The sequence below is a fragment of the Orcinus orca genome, chromosome 9 (genome assembly GCF_937001465.1).
Source record: "Orcinus orca chromosome 9, mOrcOrc1.1, whole genome shotgun sequence".
Lineage (NCBI taxonomy): Eukaryota > Metazoa > Chordata > Mammalia > Artiodactyla > Delphinidae > Orcinus > Orcinus orca.
The window spans coordinates 96,575,061-96,603,009 of record NC_064567.1 but is presented as its reverse complement, the minus strand read 5'-3'; the positions used below and the strand labels follow the sequence as shown (position 1 = coordinate 96,603,009).

At 46.9% G+C, this 27,949-nt stretch overlaps 1 protein-coding gene across 2 annotated transcripts in view; it reads right to left on the bottom strand.

The window, feature by feature from the left end:
• CCM2 (CCM2 scaffold protein) overlaps positions 1-24,687 on the bottom strand; it is a 41,150-nt gene extending 16,463 nt beyond the window's left edge. For both annotated transcript variants that reach the window (XM_012537860.3, XM_033411323.2), the window contains exons 1-2: positions 24,573-24,687; positions 18,250-18,423 (exon numbers count right to left, since the gene is read on the bottom strand). In XM_012537860.3, coding sequence (XP_012393314.1) covers positions 18,250-18,423; positions 24,573-24,671 — 273 coding nt within the window. In that variant the 5' untranslated portion in view covers positions 24,672-24,687. The remainder of the gene's footprint in view (positions 1-18,249; positions 18,424-24,572) is intronic.
• Positions 24,688-27,949: the final 3,262 nt, after the last annotated feature.

Here is a 27,949-nt window from a genome sequence, read left to right as displayed (position 1 = left end):
ACAATCTAAACTTACACCTAAAGGAACTAGAGAAAGAAGAACAAACAAAACCCAAAGTTATTAGAAGGAAAGAAATCATAAAGATCAGAGCAGAAATAAATGAAATAGAAACAAAGAAAACAACAGCAAAGATCAATAAAACTAAAAGCTGGTTCTTTGAGAAGATAAACAAAATTGATAAACCTTTAGCCAGACTCATCAAGAAAAAGAGGGAAGGACTCAAATCAATAAAATTAGCAATGAAAACAGAAAAGTTACCATGGACACTGCAGAAATACAAAGGATCTTAAGAGACTACTACAAGCAGCTCTACACCAATAAAATGGACAGCCTGGAAGAAATGGACAAATTCTTAGAAAGGTATAACCTTCCAAGACTGAACCAGAAGAAACAAAAAGTATGAACAGACCAATCACAAGTTACGGAGTTGGAACTGTGATTAAAAATCTTCCAACAAACAGAAGTTCTGGACCAGATGGCTTCAGAGGTGAATTCTATCAAACATTTAGAGAAGAGCTAACACCCATCCTTCTCAAACTCTCCCAAAAAATTACAGAAGAAGGAATACTCCCAAACTCATTCTACAAGGCCACCATCACCCTGATACCAAAACCAGACAAAGATACTACAAAAAAAGAAAATTACAGACCAATATCACTGATGAATATAGATGCAAAAATTCTCAAAAAAATACTAGCAAACAGAATCCAACAACACATTAAAAGCCTCATACACCATGATCTACTGAGATTTATCCCAGAGATGCAAGGATTCTTCAATATATGCAAATCAATCAATGTGATACACCATATTAACAAATTGAAGAATAAAAACCATATGATCATCTCAATAGATGCAGAAAAGCTTTTGACAAAATTCAACACCCATTCATGATAAAAACTCTCCAGAAAGTGGGCACAGAGGGAACCTACCTCAACATAATAAAGGCCACATACAACAAACCCACAGCAAACATCATTCTCAATTGGTGAAAAACTGAAAGTATTTCCTCTAAGATCAGGAACAAGACAAGGATGTCCACTCTCGCCACTATTATTCAACATGGTTTGGAAGTCCTAGCCACGGCAATCAGAGAAAAAAAAGAAATAAAAGGAAGGAATACTAATTGGAAAAGAAGAAGGAAAACTTGTCACTGTTTGCAAATGCCATGATATTATACATAGATAATCCCAAAGATGCCATCAGAAAACTACTAGAGCTAATCAATGAATCTGGTAAAGCTGCAGGATACAAAATTAATGCACAGAAATCTCTTGCATTCCTATACACTAACAACGAAAGATCAGAAAGAGAAATTAAGGAAAGAATCCCATTCACCACTGCAACAAAAAGAATAAAATACCTAGGAATAAACCTACCTAAAGAGGTAAGAGACCTGTACTCGGAAAACTATAAGACACTGATGAAAGAAATCCAAGATGACACAAACAGATGGGAAGATATACCATGTTCGTGGATTGGAAGAATCAACATTGTGAAAATGACCATACTACCCAAAGCAATCTACAGATTCAATGCAATCCCTAGCAAATTACCAATGGCATTTTTTACAGAACTAGAACAAAAAATCTTAAAATTTGTATGGAGACACAAAAGACCCCGAATAGCCAAAGCAGTCTCGAGGAAAAAAAATGGAGCTGGAGGAATCAGACTCCCTGACTTCAGACTATACTACAAAGCTACAGACATCAAGACAATATGGTACTGGCACAAAAACAGAAATATAGAACAATGGAACGGGATAGAAAGCCCAGAGATAAACCCACGCACCTATGGTCAACTAATCTACGACAAAGGAGGCAAGGATATACAATGGAGAAAAGACAGTATCTTCAATAAATGGTGTGGGGAAAACTGGACAGCTACATGTAAAAGAATGAAATCAGAACACTCCCTAACACCATACACAAAAATAAACTCAAAATGGATTACAGACCTAAATGTAAGACTGGGCACTATAAAACTCTTAGAGGAAAACATAGGAAGAACACTCTGTGACATAAATCACAGCAAGATCTTTTTTGACCCACCTCCTGGAGTAATGGAAATAAAACCAAAAATAAACAAATGGGACCTAATGAACCTTAAAAGCTTTTGCACAGCCAAGGAAACTGTAAACAAGATGAAAAGACAATCCTCAGACTGGGGGAAGATATTTACAAACAACTCAACTGACAAAGGATTAATCTCCAAAATATATAAACAGCTCATGCAGCTCAATATTAAAAAAACAAACAACCTAATCAAAAAGTGGGCAGGGGCTTCCCTGGTGGCACAGTGGTTGAGAGTCCGCCTGCCGATGCAGGGGACACAGGTTTGTGCCCCGGTCCGGGAAGATCCCACATGCTGCGGAGCGGCTAGGCCCGTGAGCCATGGCTGCTAAGCCTGCGCGTCCGGAGCCCGTGCTCCGCAACAGGAGAGGCCACAACAGTGAGAGGCCCGCGTACCACCAAAAAAAAAAAAAAAAAAAGTGGACAGAAGACCGAAGTAGACATTTCTCCAAAGAAGACATACAGATGGCCAACAAACACATGAAAAGATGCTCAACATCACTAATCATTAGAGAAATGCAAATCAAAACTACAATAAGGTATCATCTCACACCAGTTAGAATGGGCATCATCAGAACATCTACAAACAACAAATGCTGAAGAGGGTGTGGAGAACAGGGAACCCTCTTGCACTGCTGGTGGGAATGTAAATTGATACAGCCACTATTGAGAACAGTATGGAGGTTCCTTAAAAAACTACAAATAGAACTACCATATGACCCAGCAATCCCACTACTGGGCATATACCCAGAGAAAAACATAACTAAAAAAAAAACATATGCACCCCACTGTTCATTGCAGCACTATTTACAATAGCCAGGTCATGGAAACAACCTAAATGCCCATCAACAGATGAATGGGTAAAGAAGATGTGGTACATATATATATACAAAGGAATATTACTCAGCCATAAAAAGTAACGAAATTCGGTCATCTGCAGAGACGTGGATGGACCTAGAGACTGTCATACAGAGTGAAATAAGTCAGAAAGAGAAAAACAAATATCGTACATTAACGCATATACGCATATGTGGAATCTAGAAAAATGGTACAGATGAACGAGTTTGCAAGGCAGAAATAGACACAGGTGTAGAGAACAAACATATGGACACCAAGTGGGGAAAGCGGGGGCATGGATGGTGGTGGTGGTGGTGGTGGGATGAACTGGAAGATTGGGATTGACATATATGCACTAATATGTATAAAACAGAGAACTAATAAAACCTGCTGTATAATAAATAAATAAATAAATAAAAGAGAAGCCACCATAATGAGACGCCCACGCACCGCAACAAAGAGTATCCCCTGCTTGCCCCAACTAAAGAAAAGCCCGTAGGCAGCAATGAAGACCCAAAGGAGCCAAAAATAAAATAAATAAAATAATAAAAAACAAAATAACAAGAAGTATCACTAATATGTTAAGAAAGGAGAAACAACGGAATTATAAAAATGCTCAAATAAAACCAGATAAAGCAGAAATAGAGTAGAAGACAAAACAAAGAACAAGAGCAACAAATAGAAAACAATTACAAATACGGTAAATATTAATCCAACTATGTCAATAATCACTTTAAATGTGAATCGTCTGAATATACCAATTAAAAGACAAAAACTGTCAGACTGGATAAAAAATTCAAGACACAAGTATATGCTGTCTACAAGAAACCGACTTTAAAGATAGAACTACGGGGAGAAACAGATGAATCCACTATTACAGCTGAAGACTTCAACACCCCCCTCTCAGAAATGGACAGAAAATGACAGATCCAGCAGGCAGAAAATGATTAAGGAAAAAGGTGAACTCAACATCTTCCACCAACTGCATATAACTAACATCAACAGGCTACTTCATCCAACAACAGCATTCAACAGAATACACATTCTTCTTAAGCTCACATGAACATTCACCACAACAGAGCACATTCTGGGCCATAAAACACACCTTAACAAATTTAAAAGAACAGAAACCATACGAAGTATGTTCTCAGATCCCAACGGAATTCTTTCTTTTTTGGCCACGCTGTGTAGTTTGCAGGATCTTAGTTCCCTGACCAGGGATTGAACCCAGGGCCCCTGCAGTGGAAGCGCAGAGTCCTAACCACCGGACCACCAGTGGAATTCCTTGAAAGACACAATCTACCAAAATTCACATAAGGAGAAATTGATAATGTGAATAGGCATATAAGCTATTAAAGAAATTGAATCAATAATAACTTCCTAAAACAGAAAGTATCAGGCCCAGACAGATTCACTGGTTAATTCTACTCAACATTTAACGAAGAAACTATATCAATTCTCTATAATCTCTTCCAGAAAATGAAAAGAGAAAAACACTTCCTAACCCATTTTTTGAGGCAGCATTACCTTAGTATCAAAACCAAAGATACTACAAGAAAGGAAAGACCAATATTTCTCATAAACATAGATACAAAAATCCTCAACAAAATATTAGCAAATCAAATCCAACAACGTATAAAAAGAATTATAAACCAAAAGCAAGTGGGATTTATCCCAGGTATGCAAAGTTGACTCTACATTCAAAAATTATTTAATGTGATCCACCACTTTAACAGGCTAAAGAGAAAAGTCATATGGCATCAATAGATGCAGAAAAAGCATTTGACAATCTCTAATATTCATAACAAAAACTCTCAGCAAACTAGAAATAGAGGGTAACTTCCTCAACTTGATAAGGAACATGTACAAAAAACCTACAGCTAACATCAATACTTAACGGTAAGAAGCTCTAAGATTGCCTAAGACCAGGAACAAGGAAAGGATGTCCCCTCTTCACCACTGCTTTTCAATACTGTATTGGAAGTCCTAGATAATGCAGTAGGACAAGAAAAGGAAATAGGAGGTAAAGATCGGGAGGGAAGAAATCAAACTGTCTTTGTTTGCAGATGCCCTCTCTGACTGGGGAACCAAGCAGGCAGGTTACTCTGGGGATTATCAAATGCAAGCAAAGTAAACGCAGAGGCCTGAGCCAGTTCACCTACTGCTGTGCCAGGCAACCATCTGCCCACAGAGAAGAAAACTGGCACAGAAATGAGACGGACTGGCAGAAGCTCACACAGGGCACAGTGGCAGATATAGGCTGAGTCTAGGCACAGTCAGATGAGCATCCTAAACTTCAGAACAGCTGCATTCAAAAGCTGTTCAGTGTGTGCTGGGTAGCTCCAAAGGGAAATGCATACTCATTCTAAAAAGTTTTAGATTTTATCCTTTCTAAGATGGGGGTGAGGGGGAGAGAATAAAACTAAACTGTGTATTAGTTTCCCCACTCTCTACAGGGGTGAGAATCCACCCCTCTGACAGAACAGTTTAGAAATAAATAAGCAGCACATCTAATTACTGGCTCATACTTAAGGTTGTTACAAATGAACATTCCAGAACGTTGTCACAGATGTGCAGCTAGCAGAGGCCTTTCTATCCTCTTTTTTTTTTGCGATACGCGGGCCTCTCACTGTTGTGGCCTCTCCTGTTGCGGAGCACAGGCTCCGGACACGCAGGCTCAGCAGCCATGGCTCATGGGACTAGCTGCTCCACGGCATGTGGGATCTTCCCGGATCGGGGCACGAACCCGTGTCCCCTGCATCGGCAGGCGGACTCTCAACCACTGCGCCACCAGGGAAGCCCTATCCTCTTCTTATGTGCTCATGTAAACCAAATGCAAACCCTTCCTTAAATTTATCAATATTACCTTTCATCTATTCTCACACTTCCTGATTTCAAAACTTACTACAAAGCTACAATAACCAACAGTGTGGTATTGGCATCAAGACAGACACTCAGAGCAATGAAATAGAATAGAGAGCTCAGAAATAAACCCTCATATACAGCATCAGTTGATTTTTGATAAGGGTGCCAAGACCATTCAATGGGGAAAGGACAATCTTTTCAACAAGTGGTACTGGGAAAACAAGACTCCACACACAAAAGAATCAAGTTTGACCCTTAGCTAACACCATACACAAAAATTAACTCAAGTGGATCAAACACCTAAATTTAAGACCTAAAACTGTAAGACTCTTAGAAGAAAACATAGAGGAAAAGCTTCATGACATTGGATGTGGTAATGATTTATTGGATATGATACCAAAAGCACAGGCAATAACAAAAGGTGGAAGCAACTCAATTCTTGACGGAAGAATTGGATAAACAAAATGTGTTATAAACAGTGGGATATTATTCATCGTTAAAAAGGAAGGAGGGCTTCCCTGGTGGCGCAGTGGTTGAGAGTCCACCTGCCGATGCAGGGGACATGGGTTCGTGACCCGGTCCGGGAAGATCCCACATGCCGCGGAGCGGCTAGGCCCGTGAGCCATGGCCACTGAGACTGCGCGTCTGGAGCCTGTGCTCCGCAACGGGAGAGGCCACAACAGTGAGAGGCCCGCGTACCACCAAAAAAAAAAGAAAAGGAAGGAAATTCTGATACATGCTACAACATGGATAAGCCCAGGCACAAAAAGGTAAATACTATATGATTCCACTTATATGAGGTATCCCAGAGTAGTCAAATTCAGAGAGACAGAAAGTGGAATGGTGGCTGTCAGAGGCTGGGATGAGGGAGAAACGGGGTTATTGTTGAATAGGTAGAGTGTCAGTCTGGCAAGGTGAAAACAATCCTGGAGGTGAATGGTGGTAATGGTTGCACAGCAACGTGAATGTTAGAACACTTAAACTGTACACTTAAACATGGTTAAGATGGTAAATTTTATGTTATGTGTATTTTAACATAACTTTAAAAACCTTTAATGTGGGGGGAAAAAAGCACAGGCAATAAGAGGAAAAAAATGACAAACTGGACTTCATCAAAATTTAAAACTTTGTACATCAAAGGACACCATCAATAGAGTGCAAAGACAACCTACCCAATGGAAGAAAATATTTGCAATCATATATCTGACAAGAAGTTAATACCCAGAATACATAAAGAACTCCTATAACTCCACAACAAAAAACCAAACAACCTGATTAAGAAATATGCAAAGGACTTAAATAGATATTTCTCCAAAGAAGGTGTACAGATGGCCAATAAGCACATGAAAAGATTCTCAATATCACTAGTAACTAGCGAAATGCAAACCAAAACCACAGTGAGATACTACTTCACACCCATCTGGATGGCTACTATCAAAACAGAAAATAATGTGTTGGTGAGGACATGGAGAAACTGGAACCCTTGTGCACTGCTGGTGGGACTGTAAAATGGTACAGCCACTGTGGAGAACAGAATGGTCATTCCTTAAGAAATAAAACATAGAATTACCATATGATCCAGCAATTCCACTTCTGGATATCTATGCAAAAGAACTGCAAGCAGACAATAAAACTCTTAGAAGAAAACATAGGACAAAAGCTTCATGATATTGGACTTGGCAATGATTTCTTGGATATGACACCAAAGGCACAGGCGACAAAGGCAAAAAAACAGACAAACTGGAGTTCAACAAGATTTTTAAATTTTGTACATTAAGAGACACTATCCACAGAGTAAAAGAGCAACCCACGGAATGGGAGAAAATATTTGCAAATCATATATCTGACAAGGGATTAATACCTAGAATATACTGAGAACTCCTAAAACTCAACAAAAAACGCCTGATGCCAAAATGGGCACAAGATTTGAACAGACTTTTCTCCAAAGAAGATACACAAATGTCCAATAAGAACATGAAAAGATGCTTGAGATCACTAATCATTAGAGAAATACAATCAAAACTGCAATGAGATACCACCTCAAACTCATTAGGATGGCTAGTGAAAAACACAAACAGAGAAAACAACGAGTGCTAGCGAGGATGCAGAGACGCTGGAACGCCTGTGTACTGTTGGTGGGAATATAAAATGGCGCAGCTGCTGTGGAAAACAGTATGGAGGTTCCTCAAAAAATTAAAAATAGAATTACCATATGACCCAGCAATTCCACTTCTGGGTATAGATAGACCCAAAAGAATTAAAAGCAGGGTCTCAAAGAGATCTTTGTATACCCATGTTCATAGCAGCATCATTCACAATAACTACAACATGGAAGCAACCCAAGTGTCCACTGATGGACGAACGGATAAGCGAGATGTGGTGTATCCATACAATGGTATATTGTTCAGCCTTAAAAAGGAAGGAAACTCTGCAGTACAACACGGGTGAAACTTGAGAATACTATGCTAAGTGAAACAAGCCAGTCACAAAAAGACTAACAGCGTATGATTCCACTCATGTGAACTTCCTAGAGAAGTCAAATTCACAGAGACAGAACGATGGTTGCCAGGGGCTGTGGGGGGGAAAGAATGCGGAGTTTTTGTTTAATAGGTATAGTTTCAGATTTACAAGATGAGAAGAGTTAAGGTAATGGATGGTGGTGATGGCTGATGGCTGCACAACCACGTGAATGTATCTCATACTACTGAACTGCGTCCTTAAAAATGTTTAAGATGGTACATTTTATGCTATATTTTAACACAATTAAAAAAAGAAAAAAAACTGAAAGCAGAGACCCAAACAGACATTTGTATACCCATGTTCATAACAGCATTATTCACAGTAGTCAAAAGTTGGAAACAACCCAATGCCCATTGATAGATGAATGGACAAATAATATGTGGTGTGTGTATATATATATTGTACTGAAAAGTTCTGAGAAGAAAAAGTTCTGGAAATGGATGGTGGTGATGGCTGCACAACTACGTGAGTGTACTTAATACCACGAAATATACACTTAAACACAGTTAATTTTATGTTATGCATATTTCACCACAATAAAAAAACCGTATCCTAGCTTCACTCAATAACTGCATTTGCTAAAAACCTTTTGAATCATAATCAGTATTATACTGTATATTAGTTACCACTTCTAGATGTGTATCATCCCAAATTATTAATTTTGCTTAAATTCAAATAGTAATTAAAAAAATGCCTACGTTGGGGTCATATAAAAGTGCCCTGGTGTTATCATGTCTGCAGGACTGTACAAGGACTGCCCCGCCTCCACGTGGCCTGGGGGACACAATGTCACCACCACCATCTTGCCTTTCTCAAAGTGCCACCACACTTCAAATTCAGGCTCACAGATCACCGAGAAGGATTCTACTTTCTTCACAGAGGTGAGTCCTCACTCATTTGAGACTTGTTTTGCTGCAAAATATGTATTAGTAAAACATGTTTTGTCAAAAAGGAAAATTGCAGCTCTCATTCCTGCTGTAACTCCAGATGAGACAAAGTGTGCCTCCTGGGCAGTTCTTACAAAAGCCTTCCCCACCGTCCTGGGCGGTCCCCTGCCGGTCCTGACCAATGTGCAGCGCCTCCTTCAGCGATGTCAGGGACCAGCCCACACCCGCCGTGAGACGACATGGCGCGGGGTGCTGTGCCAATTAACTGATCATAGCACATTCAGGACACAGCTGCAGAGGGATGAACGTGGTGGAACAACACAGACCAAGGGGACATCTGACTGCCAGTCACATCAGCTCCATCAGCCCTGGCAGCAAAAGCCGGACTGTCCTGGGCACCCGCTAACCCCACTGCCGTTCCTGCCGCCCTTATAGAGACTGCAGCCAACACAGGAACGTGCTGGTGAGCTCGTCACTTCAGCTCTAAACAGCGGAAAGTATTTCCAAAAATAATTGCTGATGAGATACAAGAGAAGTCCATTTTTATACTGAGCCGAAGTCAGCCTCCCTATAACATCCACCTATTTGACCTCGATCAACAAGTTGCCCTGATGGAAGGGCAGGACTCTATGAGACATGGGGTGGGGACACCTAGGTAGATGCACTTGAGAACCTCATCTCATACTCTTCTCAACACTCTAGGCCTGCAGAAGTGGCCCAATCCCACTTGTTAGAAGCCACAGGACCCCCATACACACACACACACACACCCCTTGCTCAAAAATGACACACAGGCCTCACTGGGATGGGCACCTTTCATGACAATGCTGTTCTCCTCAGGGTCTGCCCCTTCTGCCCCTCCTGGCCATAAGACCTGTTCCTGGGATCAAATCTCAACATAGCACGATTGGGACCCGCTGGGAAGAGAGACTGAACACTGATGGAGCAGCAGGTGCCGGATGGAGGTGGATGGACCCCCAGCTGGATGAGCGTGTCTACAGGGCTCTGCACTTAACCCTGGTCAGGGGCCTGGACACGGCCCTCATGCACTGCTAGCACAGCTTAGAAGCTCAGCAAACACAAGGCCCATGTTAAACTCAGTGGAGATTGCAGGTTCCAAAAGATGCAGAGAGGTGGGCCCGCTGGACAGGGCCTACTGTGTAAGACCTGGAACCCCACGACTGCCCCCGCTACTTGGGAGGGCTGGGAAGACACCCCACTCTCAAGGGTGAGCTGGAACGAATGGGCTGGCAGGGGCGCTGGCACCGCCCAGCAGCTCTGTGGTGGCTGTTCTCGGGGGAGAGCTAATGGCGGAGATGCTTTAGCACTAGGCTTCCTGGAGCGAGGGGGACGACAGGACCCTGCGAGAGCAGAAGCCAGGTGGCAGCACTCAGCCACCAGGAGCAGGGCAGGCAGGCGTGCTCACTGCAGTGGGCGGTGACTGTAAATGGTCAAATGGCGGGGCGGGGGAGCTGGTATGCAGGCCCCACAGAGATGCAACTAGAGCAGAAGCGTTCCCAGGGGCAAGAGAGCTGCTGGGAGCCAACCACAGTCCCGCCTCATGTATACAAACAAGGACACCACCACTGAGTGTGCTGCTCCAACGCAAAGTGGCAGTCTCTGACCCGGTTTCCAGTCCCAGGAAGTGCCTGAGGGAAAGGCCAAGCCCCAGGAGAAGGAATCTTCTCACAAGTGTGCGCTGCAGCAACGCCCCCAGTTCCCTCCGAAGGGACTCACAGTCACTCACTTGAGTAACAGTACACAGGGGAAGGAAACTGTTCAAGGCTTGGAAAAGAGGGTCTGAGAAAATGCTGAAACTCAGGGGCCCAGACCACCGTCAAGGTCCTCTACAGGGTCGGGGCACATCCAGGAGGGGACACCTGAAAGGATGCCACATCTCCTCAGAATGCAGGGCACATCTGGAACCAACGGTCATTACACCACGCCTGGTCCCCAGTGGACAGAACGGATGGGTCTGGGGTCCAAGGTATGGCAGGAGTGGCTCTGATCACCATCAATCCAGGAGACCCGCTTGGGCAGCGCGTGCTCCCAGCCCTGAGACTTTTGGCTCCGTCTGTTTTAAGAGCCTGGCTCTAGGGGTCAAATGCTTCTACCAGGGGACACAAAAGGGATCTAAACTTAAAACCGCAGTCCCCTCCTGATTCCGGCAGACAAGCAAGCAGAGAAAGGTGGCACTGTTCTGCAGGGGCAACCAGCCCAGATCGTGATGAGGAGGTGAGGAAGCTGCTACGCACTGGGGACAAAGAGGCGCCTGTGTGGCCTTTAGGGGCCCCTTACATGCCCGTAAGTGGGCAGATACACATCTTTTTCCTCTGCCCCATCCTGCTTCCTTCCCTCCCCTTCTCCTGAGAACACACCCTGAATCATCAAACACAATCTCCAGTTGCAGGCCCTGCTTCTAGAGAACCGAGACATCTCTGAACACAGACAAGCGACAAACAGGGAAAACCTTAAAACTAACTTCACCACGAAGGGCAAACTCACCTACCACACTGAGCGCTAGGGAAAACGTATGGGAAAACCACCAACCACCCAACAGAAAAACGGCTGTAGAAAGACACTTAAGAGATCTGACTCGACCATATGAAAAGATACACAACCTCACTCGTAAGTACAAACTGCAATGTAACAGACTATGACTGTCAGGCTGGCAAAGATCAAGAAGCCCGCAGGTACACTGTGTGGCCCCTTAGTGTGGATGAACAGGCATTCGCCCTGACTGCCCATGGTGTGCACCAGCTTAAATCCCGCATGAAGGGCAACTGGAAATGTCTGTCAAGATAAAAATAACCGAGCCCTACACCCAGCAATTCTACTTCTGCGATTTATCCTAGAGGGTTAGTAAAATGTGTAACAGGGACAAATTAAATATGTATGACTAGATCACTGGTTACATAAAATGTGGTACAGCCATTATAACGGGAGGGAAATGGACGAGGCAGCTTTATGTGCCCCAACCCACCAAGATATGTCGAGATATACTGTTGCGTATAAACAGCGAGGTGCAAAGTGTGCACCAGGTAATCATTTGGGAACAAATGCACGTGTGTGCTCGGATACGGACAGACCGCCCGTGCAGGGACACGCGAGAAACTGATGCCAATGGTTCTTGCCAGGGGCGGGGGGGTGGGGGGACTGGGGACCTCTCCTCACCAGGCATCGCCTTACCATCTGAATTTTGTACCATGTCCATAACTTACCTATTCAACTTTTAAAAATACAATAAATAAGAAATAACAAATCTTATCAAGAAGCATCTTGGGTTTGGTATCACACATGTGATTAATTACCTGCTGCTGCCCCCCGAATTAAAAGCCAGAATGTCGGTTCACAGGTCCCGAGCCTGCACCCCTGCACCACCCTGGGCCTCATGGGGTCGAAACCCTGGGAAGGATGCTTCTGCTTTAAAAAAGCCGGGTGAGGATTCAATGAGAAAATGTATTTAAAATGTTAAATAGTGTTGCCGTATAGGTAAGCATTCAGAAATGAGGAGCAACTGTTAAGTGCCTCTCACCTTCATGTTAGTAATGTTCATTCCGAATACAAAATACTTTCCATAAAGAACTACACTCGAGTAGGCGGGAGGAAAAGTCTCCTCACCACTAGTGCATTGTGTTGTCGTCGCTGTTTTTATTTTTATCAAAGTGATACATGTAGGAAGTTTAAAAATGTAAATAGTCCCCAGAAGTGTATAACAAAAAACAACCATCTGGTCCCAACCCAGGCAACCCTATAAACTGCTTCCCAGAGGCAGCAACTCCAGGGTCTTCTGGATCTAGGGCCAACTTTCTAAGTAACGATTTTACATGGCTACTGCCTGATTCATCAATCTAAGACATTAGCTGTTGATTTCCAGTTACGGCAGAGAAAGAGTTAATTCCCTTATATCACCACCCCCATCTCTCCTTCCTTTTTTCTTTTCTTACAATTTAGATAATTTATTACTTAATCATTACTTGGTGCTTATATCCTCCTGTTAGGTACATTCTATTTCACCACTGTGCCAAGAGGTAGTGAAATCACAATTTTGTTTATGCAGAGTCTTTAATTTTTTTTAACCTTTAATTCTAAGATAATTGTAAATGGCAGGCAGTTGTAAGAAATAATACACAGAGGTCCACTGTACCCGCACCCTGTTATACCTAAGGTAACATCTCGTGATCACCCAGCATCACAACCAGGATAGTGACTAGAAGGTCAGGTTACAGAACATTCCATCACACGGTCCCTCCCGCTTCTCTTTTACAAGGCGCACCCACTTCCCACCCACCTGGTCTCCTCCTTAACCCCTAGCAAGCCCTATCTGTTCTGCATTTCAATAATTCTGTCATATCAAGAATGTTATGCGCAGGGAATCATACAGTATGTAGCTCTGGGGATTGGTTTTTTTTCACTCAGCATAATTCTCTGCAGACTCCTGGAGGGTGTTGAAGCAATCAGTAAATCATGCCTTTTTACAGCTGAGTAGGGTTCCACAGTACGGATGCACATCATTTGTTTAACCATCTACCCACTGAAGGACATCTGGGGTATTTCCAGTTTTTGCCCATTATGAATAAAGCTGCTTTTAATATTCATGTATAGGTTTTTGTGGCAACACAGATTTTCATTTCCCTGGGATAAATACTCAGAGTGCAACTGCCAGGTCAGACGGTAGTTGCATGTTTAGTTTTTAAGAAACTGCCCACTTGTTTTCCAGAGCGGCTGCACATTCTACATGTCCACCAGCCATGCATGAGTGACCCTCTGCATCCTCGCCAGCATTTGCTGTTCTCACTACTTACTTAACTTCAGTCATTCTGTTTGGTGTGTAGTGATGTCTCCCTGTGGTTGTAATTTGCACTTCCCTAAGGGCTAGTGATGCTGAACATCTTCATGTGCTTATTCCCATCTGACTGTCTTCGTTGGCAAAATAAATGTCTCTTCATGACTTCTGCCCATGTTCTAATCAGACTGTTGGCTTTTCTGCTATTGGGCTTTGACAGTTCTTTATATATTCTAGATGAAAGACCTTTGGCAGGTAGGTGGTTTGCAAATATCTTCTCCCAGTCTGTAGCTTGTGTTTTCATCCTCCTAATGGAGTCCTCTGCAGAACAAAAGCTTTTAAATTTGATGTTCAGTTTACCAATCATCCCCTTTTTGATGTCAAGTCTAAGGTCTCTGCCTACCCTGGGTCCTGGAGATTTTCTCTTAGCTGTTTTCCTAAAAGTGTTACAGTTTTACCTTTTCCCTTCAATACCATGGTCCATTCTGAGATAATTTTTGTGTAAGCTGTGGGATTCGGCGTGGGGCTCATTTTTCTCTCAATGGGTGCCCAACGGCTCCGGCGCCATTTGCTAAGAAGACGGTCCTTCCCCTGGCTTGCTTTTTGCGCCTCCGTCAAGAATCCGTTGGGTGTATTTGTTTGCGTCTGTTTCTGGGTTCATGATGTTGTTCCACCGATCACTGCGTCGGTCCCCCTACTGCTGCCTCACGGTCTTCACCGCTGTAGCTCTAAAGTACATCTTGAAACCAGGCGGACTGATTCCTCTCTTTTAACTCTTCTTTTTCAAACCGTTCCAGCTATTCTACTTCTTGTGCCTTTCCATATAACTTTTAGAACACTTGTCTATATCTACAAAATACCTTGCTGGGATTTTGATAGGAAATGCATCAAACCTGTATATCAATTTGGGGAAGACTGACATGTTAACTAGGTTGAATCTTCCAATCCACGTACGTGGTATGTCTCTCCGCTTATTCAGATCTTTGATCCTTTCATCCGTGTTGTGTAGTTTTCAGCGTACAAATCCTATACGCTTTGTTACATTTATACCTAAGCATCTGTATTCATGTCTGTAATTTAGTTTTGCTTTGTACTAGCTGATTTTGGTTATCAGGGAAATACTAACCTCACAAATGAGTTAAAACGTGTTCTCTCCCCTTCTGTTTTTCTGGAAGAGACTATGTAGAATTAGTGTTAACTCTTTAAACATATGATAGAATTTTCCAGAAACCACCTGGGCCTGGAGACTTTTTTATGGGAGTTTTCAAATTAGATATTTAATTTCTTTAATAGTTGCAGGACTATTCAAATGATCTATTTACTGGTGACCCGTGGCAGTCTGTGCTCTTCAAGAAACTGGTCCGTTTGCTGGCTGCTGTCTGAGGGTGCAGAGTCGCCTGTGGTGCTTTCATCAGCCTCTGATTCTTCAGGGTCTCCTAGCACTTGAAGGATGTCGTCACTTCCTTCTGGCTCCGTGGTTTCTGACGTGAAATCTATCATTTCCGTTTTCCCTACAGGTAAAGTTCTTTCTCACTGCTTTCAAGACTCTGTCTTTGTCTTTACTTTTCGGAAGTTTCACTACGACGTGTCTTGGTGTGGACTGCTTTGGGTTCATCCTGTCTGTGGTGAGCTTCTTGAATCTCTGAGTCTGTCTTTTAACAAATCACAGCAGTTTCAGCCACGATTCCTTTGATCAGCTTTTCAGCCCCACCTCACCCCGTCTCTTCTCCCTCCAGGACTCTGAGGACACAAGTGTCAGAAATCTGCTCTAGTCCCACAGCGGGAGGGGAGCACACTGTTACCAGGGGGAGGGGCTGACTCCCCACTGGCCTCCTCTGCCACCTGAGTGGGGGGCTCCTCTTCCCTGCTGGACATGGCTGGCGTTCTGGCTCCCCAAGTGGCCCAATGACATGAGGGGTGGTGTGTGTCACACTGCTGCTGTCTGAGGGCAGAATTCCAGGCTCCCCACATGGTCTCCACTGACACCGCAGTTCCACTAGGGGTTCATCAGGGATAAAGCCCCAGCTCCCTACTCAGCCTTCTCTGGGGTGGTTGCTGGCCCCGACACAGTCTTTGCTGGTAGAGGCAGCAGCGGGGCCACAGGTTTTTCAGTCACATTTGGTTGGAACTGAGCAGGTATTGTAAAACATTTTTCTGTCCTGCTAAGCTATCCCTTTCCTGGTCCTTTGGCCAGAGAGAGAGAATTTTGTTGGGATTTTGTGTGCACCTGTTGGCTGTTCTGGGTCGCCAGCTTCTTCAGTTCCAAGCTTGGGATACATGAGGAAAAAGAGAACCGGGGCACTCACCAAACGGGTCCCCCCTTGGGTCCCAAGGTCCCTGGCTGGTCTGCCGTCACTCTACCTTTCAGAGTCTTCTTACGGTTGTTGCATATATAACGTCCAGGATTTTTAGGTGTACTTAGTGAGAGGAATAGGGAAAAATATGTCGACTCCCTCTTCCTGGACGCGGAAGTCCCCAAACTTTAAATTTTCATGGTGTAATATGGGCCTACCCTTCCCTCCACTTGCTTTGTTTTCAATGTACAATTCTATCTTCCCAATTCTTCAGCAGCCTCTACTCCAACATATAAAACCATCCGTGTTCTCTTCTCCCAGAGCTGCCCTAGCCTGTTCCTTAGATTCCCATCTTGGGAATTCCCTCTGTTCTTTTCCGTGCTTAGAGCCCCGGTTCTGGACCTGCATCTCCCACCTTCCTGGTGCGTCCTTGTGCTCTGAGGCAGCACATCTCCCAAGAACCTCGTCAGAACGGGCTCTGAGGGGTCACATTTTAGAAACCTGACTGTCTGGTCATCATGACCAGAAAGGGACCCTCTCAATCTGAGAATCATGTCTGTTGGTGAATTTTCTGCAAAATGTCCTTCCATTACTGTCTTAACAACTTCCTCCCGCTCTCCTCCATTCTTTCTTCTCATGAGTCAGAGGCTGAACCTTCTGGATGGCTCCTATAATTTTTTCCCTCTCTCATCTTCTGTTTACTGATTCTGGATCTCCTTGTCTCCTGGTTTTTCTTTCCGGGTGACTGCCCTGACTTTATCTTTTGACCCCTCTAATGAATTTTTACGACATATAGTTAAGATCCTTTCATTCCAAAAGCTCTTGTCTCCGCCTGTTATCCTGTTGTCTCACAGTTAACAGTATTTCCTCTTATCTTTCTGACAACATTACGTATTTTTATTTTTCCCCTAGTTTCCGCACTGCTGCTGTCACATTCATGTTTACGTCTTGTGTTTGTCCTGGGCTCTATCTTTAGATGAAACGTCTTCCTCAAACGTGTACTTCTCCTTGACTGCCCACGAAAGAAGCCGTGTGCACGGGCAGAGGTGCAGACTGTCAGCTTCTCTCAGGCTGGCTGGGTGGTCACCCCAGGGTCATTCGAGGCAGCACTTCTGCGGGTTGTGTGGCTTCCACATGAAAGCACTCCTCCGAGGACCCCCTTGTGGGAGAGGCCTGGTTGCAGGCCTATCTGCAAGCTTGAGGGAAAGGGGGTGGGCAATTCTCACCATTCTGGACAGAGGCTTTGACTTAATCTGCTCATCTTCACACTGGGTCTCTCCCCACCCTCCTCTGGGCCAGGTGTCCCCACGTCTAAAGCCCCCCTAGTGTCATGTCTCTACCAGGGAGACCTGCCACCTCCCCCTGTGGCAGGTGAGAGCAAACCCCTCCCCCAAGTCCACACCGTGCTCCACGCGCCCCCAGCCCCCGGGTCCAGCTGGACAGCTCCGCGTCCTCTGAGGGACGCAGGTCCAGCTTCGTGGGCTCTGTGAACTTGTCACCCCACCTTCGTCAGCTCCCTCTGCACGTGTATGGGCCTCTCTCATCACCGCGGTCCCCTTTCCCATTCGCTCTGATTTCTCTCTGATTTCTTTTCATGTAGTGTTTAGGGGAAGCACTGACAATACACTAGTGCGCGTCATGTTTACCCACAAGTGGGTGCGGGCTTTGACAGGATTCAGGAGCCCGTGTCCTAGGCTGTGACAATGGCACACGGAATAGCTCTTAGCCTTGACCAAGGAACCGAAACACACGGCCAGCCTTTACGAGAAAGGAGGCAGGCTTGCTACTGGAGAGAATGACAGAAATGGGGCCGGAAGACAGAGACCTGGGGTTTGGGCACGCAGTTGTCAGACACACCACCGCAGGGGCACCGCCGGGTGGGAGTCACCCGAGGTGTGAGTGGGGACGGGTCCCAGAACCGCAGCGTTTGGTGCATCAGGGGGCCTTTGCTGGCGACGGGCAGGCGGGTCCTGCGGCCGCGGACTTACCTTCACCTCCTTCTCGATATAGTCGCTCAGCAGTCTGTCGGGCTCGACACGCTCAGGCAGGGACAGCACCACAGTGTGCAGAGGGCGCCTCTCTGTCACCTTCTCATGGGCTTTCTTATCTCTACTCTTTTCACCTTTTAGGAATACTCGTTTAAACGGCGACACAATTCCAGGCTGCAGGCAGAAACGGCAATGATTGGAGTTCATTATTCACAAAGGCTTTGCGCTGTACCCATGGCTAACAAGCGGAAGCGGCCAGAAGCACCACCATGGTCCCCGTGCAGACGGGCCGGCTACTGCCAGCCAGGGTAGGCTGGGCTCAGTACCGCCTCGGGCACTGAGGGGCTGGTCCCTCACCTGTTCATGGACACTTACAAGGTCAAGGGCCAATTCTCAAGGTGAGTAAACTCAGGAGCCGAGAAGGGGCATGAAGGGGGAGATTCCCTCAGAAGACAAAAATGCAGCATTGCTCTGAAGTGACCTCCCGGCTCCACTGGGTCACTTCACTGCAGGGTCTTGGAGAAGGCGGGGAGGTGTGGCCAGGACTGTGGCATCAACAGGAAACTCAGCTCAACAGCCGCAAGGCCCGCCTCTTCCCTCTCCCGTAGGAACGCAGCACGCACTCTGCTTTCCCCTCCCTCCGCCGGGGCCTCGGGGGCTCAGGGCGCTGACCAGCACCTGGGTGACCTCACCCCGTGGTCAGTGTCTAGAGGGGCCTGGAGGCCAACCCTGCGATCAAAGTAAACCTGTAGAGGGAGAGCCAGGGACAGCGGGGAGAATAAAGTCAACCTCGCCTGCGGGCCCCAGGAAAAGGCCCAGGATTCCCTCCCTGCAGCTCTGTAAGAGCCCTCCAGGCCCTCCACGGGCACAGATGTTCAGAGAGTCAGGCATGGGCACTGGGCACCTGCACACAGAGGCCAAAGGTGACCGCTTCCAGTCACGCAAAGGAACGTAAAACCAGAGAACACAAGACGCCAATGTGCAGCCTCGGCAGGGAAACCTCACCGAACACAGCAGCGAAACCCAAAGGTGGTGACCCACACCAGACCGAGAAGTCACCTTCCATTGTCTTGTCTGTGATTCTGCAGCTCGCCTGCCTGGGCAGGACCCAACGCCAGACAGCGGCCGGGACCTAGGGCAGGCCTAGCTCTGACCAACACTTACAAGAAACAAATGCCTATGTCACCAAACATGTACCAAAAGCTCTCGTTCCTGTCTCTCCTCTGCAAGGGGGAAATTCAGCCACATGCCATACCCCACCCAAAACGATGCCTGTGAGGCGCCTTGGCAGCCTGTCAATCTCACAGATGGAGGATGGAGAGGGGCCCTGACTCCCCCACAAAGGCAGGTGAGGCCTCGGGGGTCTCCAGGAGGTCCTGCAGGGCCCGCCCCACACAGAACACGCCCTCAGCCAAGTGGACCCAGCATTCTTCCTGCTCCTTCTATAGCCGGAGCCCGGCTCTCCTCCTCTGCTCCTTGGCCTGCACTCCTTACCCCTGAGCACTTGGCCCTTGGATAGCTGCCTTTTACCCCACTGATCCACCGCAACTAATACTGGAGCGCCCCTCCTCGCACTGGGTACCCACCGAGTTCCCACTGCCCATCCCAGTGCAGCCCCTCAGCGCTTCGTGCTGCGTGGTGCTGCGTGGGGGGCTGGGGGAATGATGCTGATGTGAGGCCCTCAGGGCTGGGGAGGATCAAAGCCAGACGAGACTTGCGCTGTGTGCGGCTTCATTGACTTCTCTCTGCTCTTGTTTACATTTGAAATCGTCCATAAGATTTTGTTTTTAAAGGATGAGTACAGTTCCTGCCTACAACTGCTTACACTTAAGCTGAGACAAGATAAAAGCACAAAAGGTTAAGGGAGGCAAGATAACCAATCGCATCATCATAGGGAGAGCATCATCTCCACAGGCTCAGACGAACTACAGAGGAGCGAGGGGGCTGCGAGGGGGCTCCTCGGAGGAGCCGCGGCTGATCCCAGCCCTCAGACAGCCCGCCCCCGGGGCCGCTCAGGCTTCTTTCTCCTCGATCCCACAGGAGTTGTCAGCCCCAGCACAAATTCGGCGAGTGGGGGAGAGGGTGAGGCACTTCAGGTGAAATCCGGGGCGGGCGGGGTCTGGACCAGGTGACCGTGATGTAGGGCTCACGTGGAAACGGTGGGACACTGTCACCCACAATTTGCCAGACCGATGGTAAAGTTTACACTGAAAGCAAGCGACACTGAGAGCTGAGTAATGTAAACATCATGTTTCACCAGCCTGACTGCGGGCAGGCCAGGCCAGGCCAGGCCCTGAACCGTAACTGCCACTCTGGCTGGCATCCGAGGCGATCAACGGCACACACGTGACTCTTCGATCCTGTTCTGCTTGACTGTTATCTGCACTGAGAGCCTCCTAGCTCCTGTGACGCGCAAGGCACTGCCCTAGGGCTGTGGAAGTACCGAGACACGCGGCACAATGTTACACAGATGACCTATATCCCAAAGTGGCCGGAGTAAACATCTGTCCCTACACCATTTCTACCTGGTAACCTCACCAAGTTCACTCCCCCAAATCATAACCAGCACGGGCACAGCCCATGGTTGATTCTGAGCCTGATGGCACACGAGAACAGCTCAGCTCGACCTGTTTGCTGCTCTACCTCGCTACTCCTCTACATCGGGAAGCAACAGGAAACCAGTTCTGAGACGAGGGGTTTGCCAAGGTCAGCCTCTTACCAAGAAGCCCGTGCCAAATCGCCAGGTCCACAGGCCACATGCAAACCATGCTGTTATTTTAATGTTGAGGGACGGGTCATAAAGTCACAGTCCACACACAGAATCAGTGTGTGGCAAGGACCCAGAGCCCGAGTCCTGCAACCCACCTTAAGGAGAGACCCTCTGCCAGCCCATACGCCTCATCTGTCTGGCCCCTGCAGGCCAAGGAAACCAGGACGCCCACTGCAGACGCCTCCTACTGCTCAAGGATCAGCTTACCCTATGCTGAGCCCCACTCCGTCTTCTGCTGCCTTTACCTCTTGGGAGCCAGCACCCTACAGGGGAGCAGTAATGTGTCTGATGCCTGTGCCAGCCAGCATCAGGAAGGCCCCGTGGGGGGATGAGACGGAATTCCCACCCTCAAGGTGGTCACCGTCAAGCCAGGGGAGATAAGCCCAAAGCAGATGAACAGGGACTGAATCCATGATGAGAACTGCCAGCCAGGTGCCTCGAAGGTGTACTTTAGGGCCCAAATGCCCTGTTTTTAAAGGAGCTACCCTGGCAACGAGGCACGGCCCGTGAGGCCCCATGAGGCCCCGTGACGAATAATGGCGCGTGCCCTCCACTGCTCACAGGCTGGCAGAGGCGAGGGGAGCCGCCCCGGAACCCAGGCTGCACACAAGGCCACTTGGCCAAGCATGAACTTGGCATGACTGATTTGGAATCAGACACAGCCTCCGTAACTCAGTCCTCAGTGTTGCATACCCCAGGCATCATGTGCTTTTTTTTTTTTAACATCCCAAATACGTTCAACCGGTGGATAAGCCTCCCTAGAAAGTGGAATATTGAAACCATTATGTAAAGAAATGCACCCAGCAAACCTGCAGCTTTCCTCTGCCGCCTCACCCTGTTTCAGCACAGAACGGGGGCGGCTGCCCCACCCAAGGACAGCAGGCGTGTGACACAGGAGGTGCGCGCCCCGCTCCCGCTGCAGGAGCTGGAAAGTAGACACGGCTGGGAGCTGGGGGATGACAGGCACAGTGGGGGCCCCTCAGCTTCTCCAGAAACACAATGAACAAGAGGGCACCTCAGGATTTTGGAGCCTATGTTGCTTTTAAACATGAAAATGTAAAAGAAAGTTCTGCTTGAAAAAAATGAACTGAGAACAATTAAGAATATTCTGGGACTTCCCTGGTGGCGCAGCGGGGTCAAGAATATACCTGCCAATGCAGGGGACACGGGTTCGAGCCCTGGTCCAGGAAGATACCACATGCCGCAGAGCAACTAAGCCTGTGCGCCACAACTACTGAGCCTGTGCTCTAGAGCCCACGAGCCACAATTACTGAGCCCATGTGCCACAACTACTGAAGCCCATGCGCCTAGAGCCCGTGGAGGAGCCACCACAGTGAGAAGCCCGCGCACCGCAAGAAGAGTAGCCCCCGTTCGCCACAACTAGAGAAAGCCCACGTGCAGCAACAAAGACCCAACGCAGCCAAAAATAAATTAATTAATTAATTTTAGAAAAAGAATATTCCGATGCACAGAATCAGGATTCCATTAAACGACTGTGGATTCTTTAATTCACTGGAATAGCCTCCAAATCAATACAGAGTTTTAAACAGTGGTTTTAGCCCGTGTAATTGTTCATCCTTCACTCAACAGGTATTTTCACTGAGCGCCCATGTTCATCATCCCTGAAATGATCTTGCCATCTCTGACCCCAAAAGCAAAAGGAGCAATTTAGCCCCTGGAAGGAGCACAACGCCAAGCACGGGTTCTCTTCATGAATGGAGCCCTGGCACCGAGTGCCACCCGGCGTCCATCTGTGCCTGAATCTCTCGTGAAGAAACGGGGGCCCTGAGTGTTGAAGGAACCAACCGAGGATCCGAGGCACAGATCCAGGGAGGGGATGCGGGGCTTCAGTGGCCCTGTCAGGCATCTGCAGACTTCTCACATGGAACACACGCTGCTTCCTAGACCTGTGCAGAACTTCCGAACTGGCTCAGAAGTGATACCTAGATGCTTACAGTATTCTTACAATATATTTTCCATCTTATGCCTGAAACAACTTTTGAAGTTGGAAACCTCAAATGTAGCTCTTCAACACACACACACACACACACACACACACACACACACACAAACTCTGGCCCACTTAGCGCTTTCCTAGAGGAGGGACCAGGGGCCAGGCTGGCCTTGGGTATTGTTAGATTAAAGCCTGACTTAGCATCTCACTTGGGGTGACCAGGCTCCGAGTAACTGCATCTCCTAAACAAATTCCCAGAGGCTAACTTCTCCGTCAGACTGTCTGTTTATTAACTTATAGTATGAAATGCGTGTGCTGAAGGAACCAGCACAACTGCTCATGGGACAGTGGCCTCTACTTGCGGACCAAAGTGAATAATAAGGTGACATACACCAAGTCACTCCATGTGCACAGTGCTCAGCCCAGCGCGTTCTAGAGAAAGCGTGTGGCAGTGAAGGAAGGAAACCCGCACTGGGCACCTCGAAGGCCTCAGTACGGTGTTCACGCACCCTTACCTACTCCTTTGGTTAGTAACACAAAACCGCCCCAGAACAAAGCCTTCAAGTGCAATGCCCTGGGGTCCTTCAGTTCGGCATTCAGCAAACGTCTAATGGGCACTTGGCATGTGCCTGGCACTGGGGCTGCACCTCAAGGGACCCCCTTCCCTGCCCCAGGGCCCCTTCTGCTGAGGGAGGGAGAGGGGGACTGCTCAGCGGGGATCAGGCTCCGCAGGGCTGCGGGACAACACCAGGGAGAGACACCCAGGCCAGCGCGTGGGCCGGGCAGAGCCACTGTCCAACTGTCCAGCTGGGCAAGGCAGCGGCTACTCCCCAGATTCACCCCCGCCCAAGTGCACGAAGCACCCCGACAAATCCTCTCCCATAAGCACCACTGTTTAAAGCTGTATCTCAACGTTGCCTATCTTAACTCCAACTCCCTGTAACGCAAGTCAACAGATTCACTATCTTTTTAAAAAGGAAGTTAAGCACTTAAGCGCCTACCAACAGAAAAAGAGCCTTTCTTAGGTGCCGCAGAGGCCCAAATAAGGAGTACGACACAGCCCGTGCCCCAGGACCTCCTACAGACCTCGAGTTCCCTATCTCAGGACTAGGCATGAACCTGACCTCCCCCACTGCAGCCGTTTGCTCTGGTGACACACACTGCGCCTGACCGTCCACGCAGCGGCCGAGGCCACTCCTGCCGGGCACGCAGCGGCCACTCCTGCCGGGCACTCCTCCTCCCTCAGGCGTCACGGGTGAAATTCCAGGCGCGAGCCTGCACTGTGAATGTGCTCTTTCTTGACCTCTTCCCTAAATCATTTTCCAACTCAGATCTTGGGTCCTAACTGACTACAAATCTACATGAACGTCACTCTTCCTCAGCAGACCTGACATCCACAGTCTCTTCCTCCTTAAGTGAAGATGGACGCACCCAACAACCTACAAACAGCTCACCTTGCTCACTTCGCTGGCCACTGGGGCTGCCAGTTCTCAGACCCGGAAGCCAGCAGGAACCCTCCACCCCACCTTCCCAAAGTAAAGGCCACAAGACCCAAACAATCATTCTAGACGGCTCTTTCCACGCTGGGTTTGCACCTACCTCGTTCTCCATGGAACACCCCGCTGGAAAGTCTGTGTGAGGAGGAATTTCTCTGGAGGAATTCTGGTTCCTCCCCCTCTGCCGATAGTTACTGTGCATTCTCCTCTGTTCACTTCTGAGCTTGTTGAAAAATATGGTCAGATGTTAGCCCTCCCTCTGAAAAAAACATGTGAATGAACAGGAAGACCAGAAACCACAGCTTCCTTCTGCAAACCCCACTGAAGCTGTTTACAGTTTTTTAAAAAAGTTTGAGGCAGGCAACACCCTAAAACTGCTGGCAAAATCCAAACAGGCTGCATGCACGAAAAGACATAAAGTAAACCCACACATCTTCATACTAAACCAGCACGTCTTCTACCTAAACCTCCACATCTCCTTACTGAACCAGCCCCTCTTCTAATTAAGCTTGCACATCTCCTTACTGAACCAGCACATCTTCTAACTAAACCAGCACACCTCTTTACTGAATCAGCACATCTTCTAATTAAACCAACACGTCTTCTTACTAAACCAGCCCATCTTCTTACCAAGTCAGCAGATCTTCTTAGCAAACCAGCCCATCTTCTTATTGAACCAGCCCATCTTCTAATTAAATCAGCACATCTTCTTACTAAACCAGCCCATATTCTTACTAAGCCAGCCCATCTTCTTACTAAACCAGTGCATCTTCTTACCAAACCAGCCCATCTTCTTACTAAACCAATGCATCTTCTTACTAAACCAGTGCACAGACTTATTAAACCAGTGCATCTTCTTACCAAACCAGCCCATCTTCTTACTAAACCAATCCATCTTCTTACTAAACCAGTGCACAGACTTATTAAACCAGTGCATCTTCTTACTAAACCAGCGCATCTTCTTACTAAGCCAGTGCACAGACTTATTAAACCAGTGTATCTTCTTACTAAACCAGCCCATCCTCTTACTAAACCAGTGCATCTTCCTTACTACCTCTAGCACGCAGAGCCCACGGGTGGCCTCCCCACATTTCTAGCCAATACCGTGTAGTCAGTTGAAGGACATTATTTTGCAAGTCCGACCATTCTGCAAATCCAAACGACAAAGTTAAAAAGAATAAGCAAGGAAGCTGAGAGCACTGCTGGGGCTCCCCCTCCTGACGTGCGTTGTCACCTATGTGGTGGGACCCGCCGACCTGGCTGTTTCTGGCCGGCTGTTGCCTGCTTCAGGGCACTGTAGTCCAGGGCGCCTGTGCAGAGCACACCTTCTCCATGACCGTCAGCCTACAAAAGCCTCTACCTGCCTCCAGGACTCTTGCGTTTGAGATGCAACTTTGAAACTAAAGAGTATGTCCTTGAGCAAGCTCACTTTAACTCCTTCAGGGTCAAATCTGATCCTGAAAAGGAGCAGTTGGGTTTGTTGATGCTGAAGACCCTTACACTCTCTAGATGTTCCAGAAGGGCTGCAAATAGGAGAGGCTACTTAATTAACTGTTCTGGTTAATTAGAGTGATGATTTAGAGTGACCATCTTCACAGCTCAAAACATGACAGATATAATACAATTTTACTGACATTAGATTTATTAATATTAGATTAAAATTAGATTTGATTTGATCAAAGTGCTAATTTTCAACAGTTTTCTGCCCATAAAAATGGCTATTTCATATGGTTCAATTTAAACTGTAACAAAGTTTAGTATTTCCTGATTCTGAAAAGACTGGTTCAGAACAATAATTTCATGCCTCAGTTACCACTACACATGCCGCAGATGTAGAAAGCACAGTAAACCGGGTAAGGATTTGTCTGAATAAACATCTGGTATTGACTGGACTATATCCCTTTATCTCTTTAGACACACAGGGCACCATGGGTACTGTCTGGACTCCGCTTTCTCCTCCTTTCTAAAAGCTGCCCCTGCAGAGCAGAATCAGGTAGCCCTGAGGGAAAGGGAACCAGGAGTGAGATTCAGAGACCTCAGGAGGTGGAGCAGCCCCCAGGACGTAACTTGGTGACTGTGGGGCCTGAGTCCACTGCCTTCTCCCCATGAGGTCCCCCTGCATGCGACACACAGCCCACCCTTCCAAAGTCCCAGAGCTGCCCCTGCCGGGGAAACACAGGAAACTAAAGAAAGCCCACCAGCTGCACATACAAGCCAACCTGTCCTGCTTTCACAGATACAGTGATCACCAGGGTCAGCATGGAAGAGAAAGGGCAGGGAGCACAGGGGGCAAAGGACAGACTGGATGGGGGCTTAAATTCTAGAGGGTTTAGAGGCACCTGAGCAGAACAGCATCCATAAACACAGCCGAGAGAGAGACAGAGACAGACAGAGCAAACAAGAAAAGTACCTTAGAAGTTACATACATGATCGCTGAATAATAAAACGGGTGTAACTGAGAGCCCAATCAGTGACCCGGAATATGGTGGCACTGTTACAAATGAACATTCCAATCATCTTGATGATCGACAGCACTAACTCTGAACCCCAATTAAGCAAAACGTTAGCCCCCCCCCCAAAAGAATTCCATTCCTATTAGGATTGAGTCACAAAAAAACTGTACTCAGTGATTATCATACTTTGAATTTCACCAATGAAAATGTGGAAATTTGCTTTCTCTCTTCTGATGTGATACCTACTTAAAACCCTCAATGTTACCTCTTGGCCCATAAAGCCTAAAACATTTACTATCTGGTCCTTTACGTGAAAAGCTTGCCAACTCTATCCTAGAACATAAAGCGAAAGATGAAAAATAAGAAAATATTGGGACTTCCCTGGTGGTGCAGTGGTTAAGAATCCGCCTGCCAATGCAGGGGACACAGGTTCCAGCCCTGATCCGGGAAGATCCCACATGCCACGGAGCAACTAAGCCCGTGCGCCACGACTACTGAGCCTGCGCTCTAGAGCCCGCGAGCCACAACTACTGAGCTCACGTGCCACAACTACTGAAGCCCACCGCCTAGAGCCCGTGCTCTGCACCAAAGAAGCCACCGCAACAAGAAGCCCGTGCACCGCAACGAAAAGTAGCCCCTGCTCACCACAACTAGACAAAGCCCACGTGCAGCAACAAAGACCCCATGCAGCCCAAAATAAATAAATTTATAAAAAAATTAAAAAATAATAATAAAAATTAAAAAACAGCCACAGTAGCATTATTTTGCTTTAAAACTTGACAGGAATTTTTTTAAATCTTCAACCATCCAATTGGTGTTCAAATTTTTCACCAACAGACTCACATTTTTTTTTAATAGTTTGTTCAAATCAAGATGCGAATCAGGTCCATCGATAGACTGCCCTGAGCCGACACAATTCTTAAGTCTCTTGATGCATTTGTTAAATAGCCAGGGCAGGTCGTCCTGTAGAATAGCCCACTTTCTGGCTCCTGCAGGCTGTATCTCTGTCAGAACTTTGAAGATGCTT